The sequence below is a fragment of the Papio anubis genome, chromosome 18 (assembly GCF_008728515.1).
Source record: "Papio anubis isolate 15944 chromosome 18, Panubis1.0, whole genome shotgun sequence".
Lineage (NCBI taxonomy): Eukaryota > Metazoa > Chordata > Mammalia > Primates > Cercopithecidae > Papio > Papio anubis.
In genome coordinates this window covers 37,414,472-37,432,467 of record NC_044993.1, presented here as the reverse complement: position 1 = coordinate 37,432,467, position 17,996 = coordinate 37,414,472, and the positions used below count along the sequence as shown (strand labels likewise).

The 17,996-nt window shown below is 36.9% G+C and overlaps 1 protein-coding gene across 2 annotated transcripts in view; it reads right to left on the bottom strand.

The window, feature by feature from the left end:
- Positions 1–17,996, bottom strand: part of TOX3 (TOX high mobility group box family member 3) — a 109,158-nt gene that overhangs the window by 7,645 nt on the left and 83,517 nt on the right. For both annotated transcript variants that reach the window (XM_021931960.2, XM_021931961.2), the window contains exons 4-5: positions 5,318–5,587; positions 1,056–1,283 (exon numbers count right to left, since the gene is read on the bottom strand). In XM_021931960.2, coding sequence (XP_021787652.2) covers positions 1,056–1,283; positions 5,318–5,587 — 498 coding nt within the window. The remainder of the gene's footprint in view (positions 1–1,055; positions 1,284–5,317; positions 5,588–17,996) is intronic.

Below are 17,996 nucleotides of genomic sequence, written 5' to 3'. Positions count from 1 at the left end.
GAGTTACATAAATAAAATTCCAGCATATTAAACATGATTTGGGCTTCTCCTTTTCTTAAGTGGTCTGATAGTTGGGTGTTCGATCAACATGCATCTTTCTCTCCAGAGTTTAAAAGTTAGGTGTGGCACTTTTCGAGTCCCTCAGAATTATATTTCTGGGACAGAAAATCACTCTGCTGTCTACAGTAATAAACTCAGTGCAAACTAACAAGAAATTTCTAATGTTGCACCATCCCAACAAAACAAGCTCCTAGGAATGAGTTCCTGAAATCAGTTCATGATTTGTAAATAAAATCAAGGACTTTCCACTCTTCGTTCCTGAAAAATATTATTCTATTTTATCACTCATAAGGGTTGATCTCTTCTTCTGTGCATATGTAAAAGTTAACTTCTATTAATGGTAATTGGAGTTTCATGCAAGGAGCAAGTGGGGGGACCGACCCCCAAGGAACCCATTCTTCTCTTCATTTGTGTGGAGGAGTTGCAAGGGGAAGGAGAGGAGACGAAGCCCCTAAGGAAGTATCTCCCACCAGCATGGCTAATTTCTGAATACCTCTCATACTGCCTTGCTTTAAAATGAACTTGGAATAAAATTTCAAATGCCCAGTGACAATAATGAGACACGCAGAGGCAGCTTCAAAGTTTGGAAACCCACCAGGACAGCACAAGGGTTCAGAAAGATGATCAATGGAAAGGCAAGCGGGATGGACCTAATCCCTTTGTAGTGCCCTTTTTGAACAAAAGGGGAAACATTCCACATTATTTAAAATGAAAAGATTATCATCAAAAGTTTATGCTTGCAGGATACTGCCTGGATTTCTTCCAGCCTTCCTCTGAATGGGTTCTGAACATGCACCCATAAGCTGACAGAGAAATCAATATAACTGGAGAGTTGTTTAGATTTATACGTCTAGGTTTTTAAATTCCATCGCTTAGAAAAGGCTTTCAAAAGAAGCAATCATATTAAGTGAACACATGCACTCAGAAAAGGTGTGAGGAATATTTTAAATGATCATGAGGTTTATTTATGGAACCTTGATGGGTCTTTGTCTCACCTGCTTTTGTTCTTCTCCAAGGCTGTCCCACATAGATGCTACAATTTTTGAGACCTCTCCAAAGGTTGCATTGGGGTTTTGACCTTTAATTGCAGCCTGTGTGTCTCTGAAAAACAGGGCATATGCTGACACTGGCTTCTGTGGCTCATTGGGATCTTTCTTTTTCTTTTTCTTTGGAGTCTTGGGCTTCTTGCCAGAGTCTGGAGCAGCTCTTTTCTCTCCAATGGCCTGCAAAGCAGGAAGAAAATTCACTGCCTAGAATGTACTTGCAGAGAATGCAACAAGACTTAACTCAGATCCATAATTGTTCTTTGAAGGTTTTGTTAGGCATCATCAACAGATGAATCACCACCAAAACCGGGGGAGGAGTAAACTTGCTTGGAGTTAACCAGACAGCAGAGATTAGCATTTAGAACATCGATTAATGAGACCCAGAAGTATCTTCAATACATTCACAACATATGCTCTAAATAGCAATTATGAGTGATGAAAAACAGTACACTCTGTACCAGGCAATGCTATATAGATGCTATACTACACATGTATACATCAGCAAAGTATTTTGTATTTTCAGAGGTTTTAGAAGTAAAACCTAAATAATATTCAGGATGTTGATCATATTCAAATATTTTAAATGAGGTCCCTAGCCATAGTCACATGCCATATATGTGATCTGTCTGAATTGATTTGTTTTTTGAGGCTGATTTTATTATTTTACCAGAATGTTACTTTGCTAATGGCTCTCCAGAAACTCAAATGGAAATTAGCTCCAATTTCTATACTTGCTCCATAAGGACAAGGTCATCTTTATTTTCTAAAATAACAATAATTTTCTAAATATTAACAGCAAATGTAAAAATGTCAAAACTACTTTAAGTGGAGATAAAAGTGAAATTGATATTCTCCACAAAATTAAAAACCTGTAAAAAAAAAAAAAAAAAAAAAAGGAGCAATAGTTGATACTTAAAAATCACTAAGAAGACTAAAGAGAAGATGTTTGTTATTTGTGGCAAGTAACCCTGCTCACAAGAATGCTACCACAGAGACTCACACACATTCACCAGATGAACTCTGAGAGATCAGAACCATAAACTGATACGGGTGTAGTTTCCTAGTTTAAAGATAACGCAGCTCCATATTCACCCGCTACCATCATCTAAGTTCACTGATCATTTAATATACTTATCAGAGAAGCAGGGAAATGATTTGTAAATGTTTTATTCCCCTGGATCACAATATCAAAGATAATTTTGCAGTTAACTTCACCAAGAATCCTGCAATGTTTGACAAAATCTGTTCTCAAAGCCAGCCTTGGGCAAGATCAACCAAGATAGATTCAAGTTACTAACAGATTGGCTTTTTAATGGCTTGAATTCTAATTCAAATTTTTCCTAGAGTATTATTTACTTTCTAAATGAGGGTCATTTCGAATTTTTCCCATTTACTAAAATTCTTAGTAAGGAAATTTTCTTAGAGAGCTCTGAACCCTCAGGGAAGAGTTAAGAAACCACTGGCCTACCTCTAGGGGAGCCTATTGTTTGCACTATTTAAGTGATAACAGCATCCACACTTTATCTGAGCAGTTTATAAGCTTCAAGTGGTTTTAAGTCATATCTCTCTTCTCCTCCAAAATGTCATCTTTCATAACTCACACAATTAATTCAATAATTCTCTAGAGCCCATAGTCTTTTTTCTAAATTTTCAAAATAAGTGAGACTTGTTTAATTCTACTTAATGAACGTGAATTTCCAAGACAGTCAGATGCCTTTCAGTTAGAGCTTCACTTGGAGCCAAGTTTAACTTCAATGAAAAACATTATTTGAACAAGAAAAACTATATACAGACACACACATTTTTCTAGTTGAGTCCAACAACTATATTCTTCTCCTGGAAGAAAATCCGGCACTGTTAGTGCCACAATACCCTGACCAATGGCAAGATGCTATTACTTTCCAGAGGAGCTTTTTTTCCAAGTGAGAGGAGTTCAATTTCATTCTCTGTAAAACAATATTCAAACGTCAAACACCTTTGATGCCTTTCTTGGATAACCATGATGTGCCCTAATCATTATTACTTTTTAAGAATAAACCAGAAACGTGGAGTCTCACAATTTAAATAAAAATTCAGAATTAATTCTCCTAAGGAAATTTTTGTGTCATTGACTTAAAAGGGTTCGGACAGAACGCTGGAGAAAAAGATTTACCCCAAAGAGACATAATCAATGATAGTTTAAATCTTCCTTTCTCAGCTAAGGTTCAATGAAGATAAATTGGCTTTATTGTCGTTACACAAAACCTAGACCCTCGCTTAAAATGGAGCAAGCTAGGAGTCCCATAGGAGGTCCTCTTTAAGATGACAATTTCTGTTTGGTACAGCGGCAAGTATGAAGATCCACGGACGTGTGAGTGGAGGGAAAGGAATCCCTTTGAATTGTAATGGCTAAGCGGTTATGTAACCCCATCTGTTCATATCCCTCAAGAGTCTTTAACCATTACTTCTCAATCCTCTAGACTGAAGTTCTGTGAATGTGAGAAGACTGTCAGTGCATTTACCATTCCTGGGCCCAATGGGGGTGCTAACGTGATATTATAGACTAAACCGTTCATCTCGAAACCCCTTCGATTTCCACAGCGTCACTCGAAACTCCCTCCCCTGTTCCTCATCACTCTTAATCTTCTCTAGCTCCTCTTCTTCCTTTTGCTACTTAGAAACAAATGATGCTCAGGGTTCTGTCCTTGACAGAAGTCCTGATTACTTTCACATCTTCTCATCCATGTGCTGATGGTCCCAAAATCTATAGTTCCAGTTCCCATGAACTGAGTTCTAGACTCCAATGTAAGCACCTCAAATTCAACTCTAACATCCCAAACTCTCATGTTCCCCATAGGGGAGAACACTCCTCTCTTTGTGGGTTGCTCCTCTCATTTGCTGATAGCCATTCTGGCTCTCAGACTAAAATCCAATTTGTCTCTTCCTCAAATTCCAGTGGATCACCAAATCCTTAGAATGTTTATGATTCTCACTCCTAAAACGCCTGCTAACCTGGTACCTCCTGTCCATTCCCTCCCTTGATGAAACGAAACATAACAAAAGAGTCTTCTAATTAATTGCCGTTTCTTTGGTCCCTCCCTTTATAAGGCATTCTATATATATAGCCAAAGTTGTCTCTTTAAAGTATAAATTACTTATGCCATTCCTTGATGCAAATAATAAATCGTCTCTCAGCTAACAACAGAAGAAAGACCACCACATTTAAGCCATTTTATTCTTCAGCTTCTATTTCTCTCTTCCCCCATATCAAACTTCATTATACCTATAAATAGCATGTACTTCCACTGTTCCTCATGAGCCCCCACCAAAATGCTGGCCTCTGTCTTCTGCCTCACAAACTTTTATTCATCCTCTTAGACCTAATTCAAATATCACTTTGTCAGTAAAGTCTTCCTCAAATCACTCTCCCAAGTAGAATCGATTAGAATCTCAGCACACCAGATACATCAATTATATCACTAATCACATCTGGAGCGAGTTTTAAACATTGCTATTCATCTCCAGTGGGGAGTCTCATGAGCAGTAGTTCTCTTATACATCTCTATATCACAAGAACCAAACAAAATGCCAAGCACAGAGTAGGTATACAGCACGTAATTAATGAGTGACTAATGAGTAATTATGTACTATTACAGTACTCTTTTTCATTATTCTAAGCATTTGGAAAAGTCATACCTGGAACGCAGTTTTTATTTCAAACTATGTATCATTTAAAATTATACATTTCCCATGACGAAGGTAAAAATGTAAGACGATGAGAATGAACTCAGAGATAAACATCACTGAAGGTGCAAGGCTGTCAAATGTGGCAGCAGCTTGACTGACACACTGGATGAAACTTGCTCACATGGACATTAATTTAGAACCAGAGCAGTTTAGAATTTCTGGAATGTCTAGAATTTCTAGAAATTTGTAGCAGGGAGTCCAAGCCCTCCTTTTGCAGATTAGAAAAATTGGGCCTACAAGAGTTAAATAACATGTCCAGTGCCTTACAGCTATACTAGGAGAAGCCAGATCTCTCAATTTCCAGTCCAATATACTTTCTACAGAAAATAAATGAAACAGTGAAGAAAAACAACAAACCATCATACATTTAAATGCTACTCCAAATCTATGAAGAAAAACAAGGTAACACCATGAATGAAATTCAAACAGCATGGGGTGATTCCATATTCTCTGGCAGGTTACACACTAAGGCAGTTCTAACTTACTCTGTTGGCTTCATCAGCATCCTCTTCATTGATGGAGCTGGAAGGGGAGGGAGTGGCCGATTTGCTTGCTGGAGGTGAAGGAGATGTGTGAGGCATACTGGCACCTCCCAAATTCAACCCCAACTGGGCGCTGAGCTGAGACTGGTTGATGGTGGTGAGCTGGGCAGGAGGCATGATCCCAGAACGCACAGCATCGGTCATGTGGACGATGGACCGCATGATCAGGGAGGGATCCTGCCGGTACTGGGACACTTGTGTGTGGCTCTGATCCTAGAAAGGCAGCAGCAAAGGGGGAAAAGATATCAGTTTTTCCAGATATCAGGGAACTGATTAGATTAGCATCTCCTTAGATAGGTTTGAACTGTTGCAATGTTGATAGGTCTGACCTATTGCAGGATGATGGTCTCCGTTCATTTATTAAATGTAAGGACCTATGCCAAGAAGTTGAAAGGTGAGAAGCACAAAATCCAAATATCTAGTCCAGAATATTTCATTATAGAACTGTCAGTGGATAAGGAAGGCAGGAAGGAAGGAAGGAGGGAGGGAGGGAGGGAAAAAAGAAGGAAGAAAGGAAATTAGCAAAACTAAATATAATCTTTAGCTCTTGTTTCTGATTGAGGAAACTGGTGGCAGAGAAAGGAATGAAGCAGAGACTCCACCCATTCAGGCTCATCCATTAGTTTACCATCCTTCCCACACACATAGCTGTTATGAGAGAAGGCAAAGCCATTCTTTATTTTATTCTCCCAGAAATGCACAAGACATGCAGAGGATGGGCCAGCAAAGCACAGAGCTTTAGTTTCACAGAGCAAACATCTGTTTGCTTTAGGGCACCCTTTCTGTGAAATCCTCTGTGGTTAACCAGACGGTCATTCCGATTCTGAATTACATTGTCAGCGGCATCTGGAAGTCATTCAATGTCTTTTGGTTTGGATATCACTTTTTTCATTTAAACCTACTTTGTTTTCTTTTGTTCAATCCACCAAGATTTAATGTACTAATGAGTTTTTTCGTAAATACGTATAAGTAAAAAATCATTTAAAAAAAGATGGTAGAGATCATCAGAAATAGCTTTTTCTGAAACTTATTGCAGTTACTTTACATGAAACTTTCTCTGTTCTTGGTAGTCATACAGAAAGGCCTTAGAGTTGTTGCTGCTTGTTCTCTATTTTTTTTTTAATTCCAAAGAATCAAAAAATGAAGACACGCTTTTCAAATGACTTACTTTAAGACATGTCATTTGGAGTGAGTCTGTGATTTTGCTGAAACCAAATTCTCTTGACTCACAGTGACCCAGAATCTAATTTTATACACAAGCCTATGAATTCTTAACTGTTCCTTTTTTGAGTCCTTCTGATAAGGCTTATTTTTGCTCTTTAAAGAAGCAGAATGAATTGTAAATAACTAAATTGGAGCATTTGGTTTCTTCGTATTAAATATATAAATGCCACTCAGTAAGAAGATCTATCAAAGAAAACTAGTTAAATAAATCATGGTCTACCCATACGTCAAAGTGTTATGAAGCTTTTAAGAATAATGAATTAGATTTATGTGCATTGACCTAGGGCAGAGTTTCTCAATTTCAGCTCTCTTGACATTTTGGACCAGATAATTTTTATTGTAGGGGCTTGTCCTGCATATTGAGGGGGCTTGTCCTGCGTATTGTAGGTACTCAGATGCATCCCCAGCCTCTACCCACTAGATGCTAACGACGTCCCTCCCATTTTTCATGACAATGAAAAATGTCTCCAGACTTTGCCCCTGGCAGGGCAAAACCACTCCCAGTAGAGAACCACTAGCCTACCCAAGATACAGTACATAAAAGGAAAGTTAAAAAATCACTATACGACAGCCTCATTTCCTTTGAGGAAAAAAAAAATGTGTATCCTAACATTAACAATGGTTACATTACAAGGGGTAGAATGGGAGGGGCAAGCGGGGGAGAGTTGCAACTTTTTCTATGTACGTGTGTATGCCATTTTGATAAGCTGTGACCACAAAACAAAAGTAAACAAAAACTAAAACACTTTAATCAGAAAAAAAAAAAGAAGATAATGCAAGTGGTTAAAAGAGTCCGTCAACAAGTGTTAGAATATTAAATACATACATTTTCCATTTCTTAATAATTTCTGAATAATTACTGTGAAATCCTGGAGGGAAGTGTCACGAGTATCAGAACACCACACTCCCTTGTATCACTGGCAATGTTCTCCTTCATTATTCCTACAATATTATGTTCTACTTGCAGGTGTCTTTCTGCAGATTGTGTGGATTTTATGTTATCCGTTCATCCTAATTATTATTTTTTTATTGGAATTCTACCACATTTACTCATTTCTCCTAGAAAATCTGAGCTATCTGTTCAGTCTTCCATGTTCTCTTAAAGTGTAACCATTGCTCCCTGACATAACTTCCACCCCCAAACTACTGGTAATTATGCCATCTAGCTTATTCTAAATTTTCTTCTTCCTATATGTCTTTCAGAATGCTTTTATTTTTTGTTTGTCTGTTTGTTTTTAGATGGAGTCTCACTCTGTTGTCCAGGCTGGAGTGCAATGGCACGATCTCGGCTCACTGCAACCTCTGCCTCCGAGGTTCAAGTGATTCTCCTGCCTCAGCCTCCTGAGTAGCTGAAACTACAGGCGTGCACCACCACACCTGTCTAATTTTTGTATTTTTAGTAGAGATGGGGTTTCACCATGTTGGTCAGGCTTGTCTCAAACTCCTGACCTCAAGTGATCTGCCCACCTCGGCCTCCCAAAGTGCTGGGATTACAGGCATGAGGCACCGCACCCGACCCAGAATGCTTTTTAAAAATCTTTCCATCTTATTTAAATCTAGATGTTTTAAAGTATCCATAGACAAATTCCAGGGCACATTTAAATGAAGTATTTTAATTCTGACTGTATAATACTAAATTAGTTAACTGGTACGGCCATGGAATGTGATCATCTGATTTCTGCAGTGTTCTCACTAGCAGAGAATTACTTTGCTCTCTTTGCTCCAGTGTCTATGAAAATCTGCACATATAGGTGCTCGACTGACTCACCCCACACCCAGAGCATTTTTTAGATGGCTCTCATGGCCAAACACAAGGCCAAGAAGCGTGTCTCCTCGGCTTCAGCAGCCCTTCCTGAATTCCATCTGCAATTTACGCCTTTATTATGGATCTTGTTGCTGGGGAGCTCCTGCTGATGGACAGCCAAGGTTTACCGTACTAAAAAGGAAGTTTTACTGTGCGTTTATTACTATGCGCCAGCATTTGTGCTAAGCCTAATATGCACTTTCTAATTTAAACCCCTAGATTGCTTTCTGCATTAGATACTAGTACTATACTCATTCTTAGACACATAAGAATGATTCCCCAGGCCCCCAGGCTAGCTAGTGAATGCTTGACAGAAAACCTGGGCCCTAGAGAGCCATGGTATCTTCATGGTAGAGGTGTGTCCTGGCAGAGAGAGATGAATGAGACTCTGGGATCTCTACTGCCATCATCCTCTTTTAACAAAATCAACTCCATTTCCATTTGTTTTATAAATTGAGGTTCCTCGTAATATTTCATTACAAAAACAAAACAAAACCAAGGTTCTTTTGCAGGGTGACAGTATGGAAACCATTCCTGAAGAGTACTGGTGGTGGGGCCAAGGTTTTGCCAAAACTTAGAATCATCACATAGTCTTCAGATCCAAAAAGATGCCATCTCCCACTGGACAAGATACCAAGGACCTCTAGACTATTTTTAAAGTAACCTCTGACCCACATAATTGATGCATCAAAATGTGCTACCACTCACCATGGTTCACAGTTAGTCGATAATAACTTCCTATGAGTGAAGATTATAGTATAAGAAGATCAATGGCTAAAGTGTCTCTTTGGAAATTCAAGCTCCTTTAGGGCCACCAATTATTAACAACTGCCTTGGGGAACTTGAGGATCCTCAACAGCTCCAATCACTTTCCATAAAAGTAACCTTTAAAAGATGTTACCCTCGATCTTAGGACTACCACATAAGAAGAGAAAGATGTCAGCTCAGTATAAAAGTATTTATTGAGCACCTACTATGTATCAGGCCAGAGAAGGCAATATATCAAACCTTATATCTTCAAGAACTAGGAAATTACCATGTGATTATTTTACACATTAAACAAAATCCTGAATGGATGAACAAATTTACTACAACAAAGTGTAGGCCAGAATAATTTTTATATACTCCCACCAAAATTGCTCACAATTTTTCCCAGTAGTAGTGACACAATAAGGAAATGTATAACCATGAATATAGCCCAGAGAAATTTAATGTGCTTTTGTTAATATTACTTCTCACTTAGAAAAACTAAGTCCTGAAAGATTTACCAGTGATCATTTAAAGGCAAAGCAGCTACTGGGTTATAAGAGATTGCCCACTATCATAACCAACAGTAAGAGTTGAATGCTGGTAACTTTTTCAACTCCTTTCACAATTACATTTTATATGTAATCTTCCTTTATATCATTTCCTAAATTTCTCAGTATTTGGGAAAACCTCATTCTCTCTTCCTTGTCTTGTTTTGTCTTCTAATTGGCGATATTAGATAAGAGTTTCTCAACCTGAGTGGTACTGACATTTTGGTCTGGATGATCCTTTGTTGGGGGAGGGATATTCTGTACATCATAGAATATTTAGCAGCATCTCTGGCCTCTACCCACTAGATACCAGCAGCCACCCCTGCCCTACCATGTTGTGACAACCAAAATGTATCCAAACATTGGCAAATGTCAAAATCCCCTTCATTTGCAAACTACTGTATTAGACCTAAAATATCATAAAAATCATCTTCTTAGGGGAGGCAGGTAGTGAATGTTCAAAGCTTATGTTCTGTTCCTAAAAATAGAAATCATCCACATAAACAAGATTCCAATTTTGATAAATATTGGGAAGAAAATAAATAGGTTATACAAAAAAGAGTTATTGGGGAAGGATGGCTACATTTAATTGGGTCAATAGGAAAGGCCTCTCAAAAAAGATGGCATTTGAGCTGATGCTGAAGGATGAGGAGAAGCCAACTGTGAAGTGAAGGAAAAAGTATGTTCCATGCAGAGGGAACAGCATGTGCAAGGTCTGAAGTGGGAGAGAACTTGACATCCTTGAGAAATGAAAAGGTGGATAGGAAAGCTGGGTGCAGGGTAGGCAAGGTAAAGGGTGAAACACAATAGGCTTGGAGAGATTGGCCTAATTGTGTAAGGTGGGGAAATCATGGGATACTTCCCCAAAGAGATGACCTACTATGCTGAGGTATAAAGGGAAGTAGAAGCTAACCAAGCCAAGGCATCCCAGACAGAGATGAACATGTACCCAAACCTGGGGCAAGGGCAAACATACCACCAATAAGGAAATGACAGTCCAGTGTGACTGGGCCAGGAAGAGCATGGCCAGCTATGAGGTTGGAACGGCAAGTCATGGCTATAAAGCGACAAGGTTTATTGTCTGGGTTAGGAAGTCTAGATTATTATTCACAGTGTAGAAGGCTGCCATTGGAAGTTTAAAGCATAGTATATACCTAGTGGGACTATTCATTGCAATAAATATTAACTGATCATACCTCATAGGCAACCAACCCATCTAAATCAATTGCGGACATTTCTATTTAGTTTAAATATAAATGTACAGCCTATCACCTCAATCTGTGTCTCGAAGAATACCCAAAGATTAATTTTTGCAGTCACAGAAGTTCACTCAGAATGGGTGGGCCATGGATCTCATAAAATGCTCTCACTAATAGGAGGGGCACTGCCTTCTATCTATTGGCCTGTATGATTCATGCCTGTGGTGTTCAACAAAGGCTTCTGGTTTCTGTATGTCTTGGTGTGGGTAGGGGAGTGCTTGGCTGAGGCTCGCCTCTCTCTCCACCTGATGAAAGAGGCTCTTTGTCTTTTTTAAACAGGAAAAATCCAATGAATGGATATTTTGGGTAGCAATCCCTCATTTTCTTAAATTGCCTGAAACCCAGTCTATTATTGAACATTAATCATTTGAGTGAACGGTTAAAATTTGAATAATGTTATATTAATAAGGAAACTTTAGATCACTAACATAAATGAAAAATTAAAATCACTCATGGCCAGTGGAATGTCAAATAAACACCAGGAAAAGAAAATAATACTGTTATAGTCAGTGTGGATACTGGGGCCTGCCTAAGGCTCTGGGCCTGAGCTCTGCTTTCTTTAACTTAAGAAGGCTAAAAGAAAGGTGTGAAAGACTTAATTAGCCCCAAACGGAGTCTTTCTCCTGGACTTAATCAAGATTAAAAGAGAATTGAAAGGTGAAAAACTTCCTTACTGTGTAAATCACTATGTTATAATATCGTGTTTGTACTTCATATGAAGGTATGTCTTAGGGTAGGAGGATATGAGAAGAGAATGGATAAAACTTGCTCTAATTTCCTTAAAAGAGAAAACTCTACATATTTAAATCTTTTTCACTCATTTTTTCAGGCCGGGAGCAGTGCCACATTTACCTTTGTGCTGCACACTTAGTAGTACATAGTTATACATACTATGGTCTTGCTTTGTTTTGTTTGTTTTTGCAAATCTAAGATACAAGCTTTCACATTGACATTTTATTTTAAACATTATACATTATTATTCTATATTACCTGTTTATACTTATTACAATGGTACTTACTTCCACTTGGGTTGATTTCATCATTAAAAATGTTTTAAATTCTAATATGCAAATATGTTCAATGCATCTTCTATCTATACTTGCACATAAATATTCTCCATAACGATCCAATATTAGGTTTTCAAAATAGAGCATAACATCCAATTAAGAAGCAACTAACCCAAATATATTAGAGTGTGACTAAATATATTTTCACTGTGCCAGTTTTTTAATCAATATGTCTGGAGAAATGAAGTAATTAAATAATTATCAGCAATAAGAATTACTTTGTATTCATAAATATCAGAGTTAACTGCAAATAGGAAATGCAGGCCAGTAATTTTATGTTCAATTATTTAGTTATGTCCTATAGCAATGTTAAAATTTTATTTCCAAATTAACAATGATCAAATAGTTACGCATAACTTCTACGTTTGTAACTCCAATGAACCCTGACACAGTCATGCCAAATGCATACCAATGATAATTACAGACCTGCATGCCACAACCTTTATATTCATCAAAATGTCTACACTGAAATAGATCATTTTTACTTAACAACTACTCTCAGGGTTGTAATCAGACATACCTACCCATGAAAGTTTTGTAAAAAACAGTGTTCCCTAAAGTTAATTAATAGTTTATTGGCAAAATAAAATTTTCAAGAGTTTATTATGAACACTTAATGGTAATTTACTCATGTACCTGTAACTGCTTTTGTTTTACCAAAGGGACAGCTCCACGCTTATTTTATTCAGTTCTAAACTGACATGTTAAAGAGCAATTCCACTTTCATAGCTGTTGAGACTTTAAGCCTCCTCCCCTCCATTTTAACTTAGCAGTGTAAGTATGCTCTTAATAACAAGTAAATATCCTTTCATTCTCCTTTTATTCATTTATATATTAAACAAATGAAATATTTATTGAGAGCCAAGTATATTCCAGGCCCAGGGATGACACCAAACAGACCCAAGGAGCATTTGCCTTCCTAGAGCTTCTATCTGGTAAGGAGGAGACAAGTGGGAAGCAAGCAAAGGAAACCATTGCAAAGGACGACAAGGGCTGTGAATAAAAGGAACAGGGGTAATGGTATACAGAGAAATTCTCACTTCTCCAAAAAATACTTGAGCCATCATGTCAGTTTTATGTGGGAATCTGAGTGCTGTAAAAGGGTGTCTTTGCTGTCTCTGAACCATCGCTAAGTACTACAGTACTTAACTATAGATGATCTATGTTAAAAAGAAGATACAGGGAAGTAAACCACGACCAGCTTTCTCATACCACTTTCCTTTAAATGTTATAAACCAAACAAGTAATCATGTATCACACTGCACAAAGGTTAATTAGGTTTAGTGTAAGTTTGGAACACAGTCCTACTCTGACAGATGATCCTCAGGTTAACTCAGCCCTAAAGACAATTCCTATCTGTTTAGAGTCAGTAGTATGCACAGGATAAGAATAAAGAATATTTATTTTAAGCCCAGTATGGTACAAGGCTCTACAAAGAAGGCAGCTTGTAAAAGTGTCTGTGGCCTGGGTGTTTTTGGCAGACAATTGTCAAGGTATAGTAATAGCTAAATTAAAGTTGGCTTTTGACAATAAGCTTCTTTCAGGCAGCAGTCAGACTGAATCTCTGTAATTCGTTGAGGGGACACTGGTAGTCAAAAAAAGAAAAAAGAAACACAAAACAATTTCACACACAGTATAATCAAGCTCTAATGATTAAAAACAGGCCAGGTACAGTGGCTCATGCCTCTAATCACAGCACTTTGGGAGGCCAAGACAGGAAAACAGCTGGAAGCCAGGAGTTCAAGACCAGTTTGGCCAACTGACAGCAAGGCCCTGTCTCTAGAAAAAATTTTAAAAACTAGCTGGACATGGTGGCACACACTGTAGTCCCAGCTACTCAGGAAACTGAGGATCACTTGAACACAGGAGATCGAGACTGCAATGAGCTATGATCACACCACTGTACCTCAGCCTGAGTGACAGAGTGAGATCCTCTCTCTAAAAAATATGTAAAATTAAAAAAAGAAAAAGATATACAGCACTTAGTAGGTGCTCAGTAAATATTCGTTGAAGGTTAATATATGGTTTCAGTTTTTAATTTAGACTTCACGCAGATAGGTCTTATTCCATTCAATGTGTATTTTTGCCTATATAAGTTGTGACTTTTATATCGTTAATTTATAGAAAAATAGCTTTTGACCATAACTTGACCAAAGTTATTCAATCTGTAAGACAAATTCGTAAGCATTCAATTTGTATGAGAAATTGTTTGTCCCCCCATGGCTAAATAGTCATCATCCTGTGGACTTTAGCTCCGCAGCCTCTATTGACAATGGCAATGAACGTGTTCATAACAATAATAAGGGCTTGTTTTAATAGAACGTTCCATGCATTAAACACATTAATGACCCATGAAATAACTGCTTTATCTGTAACACATTAAAGCAACATTGCTAAAAACAATGCATTAATTGAAAGTCTACTATTTCTTTTAACGTAAGATTTTTTGAAGTATAAAAATGGCATGAAAGTCATTTTCTTAAAAACAAATATAATAACTCAGCTTCAAAATTAGAGCCATGCCAAATGATGGTATAAAAACTTCTAAAATAAGCTTGGTAATTTTAGATGTAATATTCTGATAAATTGCCATTTTTCTATCAGAAATGATATCTGTCTGGATTATGACTTAAGAGTCTTATGAATATTTTAAAAGCTCATAATTTTCTTCTCTGCATAAGTGTCTCCTATAGGACCTTTTCCTCTCTTTTTCTCTTCCCTTTAACAGGTACGAATACTACCATACTCAAACACTTTCCTTACTTCCATCTTTTTCAATTTTCTAATACTCCATTTGATATTGCTAGAGCACCACTATAGCATTTTCTGTAAATATGTGTGATCACAATTAAATCCAAGGCAGTATCGAACAGAAAATGTCAGTCCTCTAAATATGGAAATATAATATATGAAGAAAAGTATGTGAATTATCAGTGTGTTTTATAAATTCTCTTTTGGGGGGCATACAAAATATCAGACCAGAGACAATTATTTTACTGTCTGTTTCTTAGATATCAAAGAGAATTTTGAAATTCATCAAAGCTAACCTTCTGTTATGTACAACAGGCTAAGCTGAAAAGAATGTTAACAAGTTCAATTTTCATTCAATCAGCACTACTGCTCTCTGAAATGTTTCATTGCAGGAAAGAAATAAAAATAATCTATATGGTAATTATGAGGATGAATCCCCCAGTAACTTTCAGCTACATGAAAGGTCAGTTCTATTCAAGATATTTTATCAGTCCCCTGCACATACTCCTGTCCTGTCATTTTAAATCTGAACAGCATTTTATTTTCCCATTTACAGCTACCTGCAGAATTAAGTACTTAAGCCAAATAAGAAAAAAAAAAGAAATGTTGAATGCTGGCAAAGGCTATAATAGCATAGAGATAAATCGTTCATCTGCTCTCTCTCAAGCCTCTAGGGCTGCAGATTTTTCTTCTCCTGGTGCACTGTGGGTATTCAAAACTTGTTCAACATGATTTCATTTCATTTCAGGCACTGCCTGAGAAAACTAAATTACAGAATCAATCATACAGAAGGTCAGAGTGAGACTTCATTACAAGTATTGCATGCTTGCATGAATATCTTTCATTTATGACTGACCCAATATGTCACAATAGCTGTCTAGTAAAAATAATCCACTTTCTGAAATTGATGTACTACTGATGTCAATGCTACTCAGCAGGCCGGGCAGATTATAGAGAGGTGTTAAAAAAAACACACACACACAACCCTTTGGAACGCACATTGTAGATTTTTAGAATTGCAATCTTTTGTGGATTAAAACAATTTCCAGATGATCAGCTGAACTGACAATAACGCTTAGAGGTGACAAATTTTTAACCAAAATATACTGTTGATTTTGACTTGCCAACCGCATCCTGTTTTAAGATACACGTATTCACGACAAGCAAATCAAGGTTGTTCTTTGAAGTCACAAATGCATTGACATTCAATTTTTCAGCAATTCGCTTTTGAATACTGGGGCATTATTTGCATATTTTGAAATGTGAATGCTAATCACTGGACTCTTTTTAATCCCCCTTTTTTGTTCCTGCCTTCTGTTTTTAAATATAATGGCATAAATTTAAGGAAGATAAACATGTTGTGCTTGTTGCCAACAATAATGCAGCTAATCAGTAATGTGACAAACTGTCACTCTTTCTAAAGGAAAACCGATGAAGCTCTGAAGAAAAGCTGGTTCAATACAACATCAACAAGCTGGCTTTTCTTCTTATATGATAGTCTTAATTCACCATGGCAATCCTTAACAGACAGCCATATTCATTTGGATAATAAAACTTCTTACTTGCATAAGGTATGAAATATCCAACACACACTCAGAAGCTGAATGCGTGATGTATAAAGTATTATTTATTATTTTTCTGGTGACCTTCCTAAGGGAAATCTCTGAGGACGCTTCTGTGGAGTGTTATGATGTAGCCAGCCAACTCAGTACCGGGAGGGAGATATAGAAGAACCTTGACATAACCAATTTTTAACCATGCCTCTGGCGATTCTGAATTCAAGTTTATAGGTGAACATGTCAGGTAGTACATAGAACAAAACCAACGACACATTGTATTCATCATAATTCTGTCCCAGTACTTTTATTTTTTCCAACATTTGTGATTTAAAACCCCATGACATTTCTTCAAGGTGAAATTCTACTAGAATTTTCAACAAGATTAGTTTGTTTCAAGCCAAAATAAATATCACTCAGGTTCAGCAAAACTTCAAAAAGGCACCAATAAATGTGAGGAGGTCCATGTAAATACCATGACAACAGCCTGCACTTAGCTAAAGTACCTATACTTTTAAAAATCAATGAAATAATTCAACTGCTTTAGTGATTAGCCATACATTACAAAAGAAGCATTAAACATTGAGTCCTCTTTCCCAACACCAGTCCGTGAAAGCATTGTTCTTTAAGTGTATGTGAACATCATAATTATTTTATGATTCCATCTTTAGTTCTTTCCAATATAGTAAATTCAATTGACCATGAAATGAAATTTCATAGTCAAAATGCCTCCTTTACACTTTTTTATGGCAGCAATAACAGTTTTATAGCTTTAAGGCAAGGTAATTCATCAGATGTTTAATTTAAAGGCAGATTCTTATATTATTAATAAATATTTACCAATTTAATAAAGTACACATTTTAACATACATTTAACTATTTCTGCAACTTAAACAAGCCTCACAGAGCATCTGTGAATGACGGTGAACCCTGGCAAACTTCCTTGGTGACTAAACACACCCATTTTAGTTTTATTATTTTCTTAGCAAAACACTGTAAGCCTGGCTGTGGAGAAACAGAGAATAGAACCCTCCATTCCACTGTCAAAGGTAAGAAATATAAGAAAGTCCCCAGGAAACAATTATTTGTGATGTGGAGTAACGTTTATGAATACTTAATGACTATTTCCTGACTGTTCACTGAATTCTTTTCTGACAACAACAAAAAAAGTACAAAACAAAAACCCCGATGTTCAGCTCAAACACAAAAGATCACAGGCAAAGAAAATTATGTTGCTGCAATCCTATTTGGGAAAGTAATCTTATATTTCAGAGAGCACATTGAATCTTTGCACCACTAATCCACTACATATTTTGCAATCATATGTTGTTATCTAGAGAATTAACAATGAAACCAATAAACATCACTGACACGGTCCTAATGTGCAGAGAAATATGTAAACAAGCAAGAGGATTTGTTTTTTGTTTTACCAACACATCTGTTTCTTTTTATCAGGGTTTTTTTAAAAAGCCCTATAAACTATTAATCTTGTTTTAAAAATGTTGACTTAGTACCTCACCTAGATAGACACAAATGCATTATATGCTATGATGGGAAAAAAAAAAGAAAAATCCCAGCAGAAGAGTTTAAAATACTTAAGCAGATTTACTCTAGTGATTGCTGACTATAATTGCACACTAAGAAAAATAGAACCAAAATTATT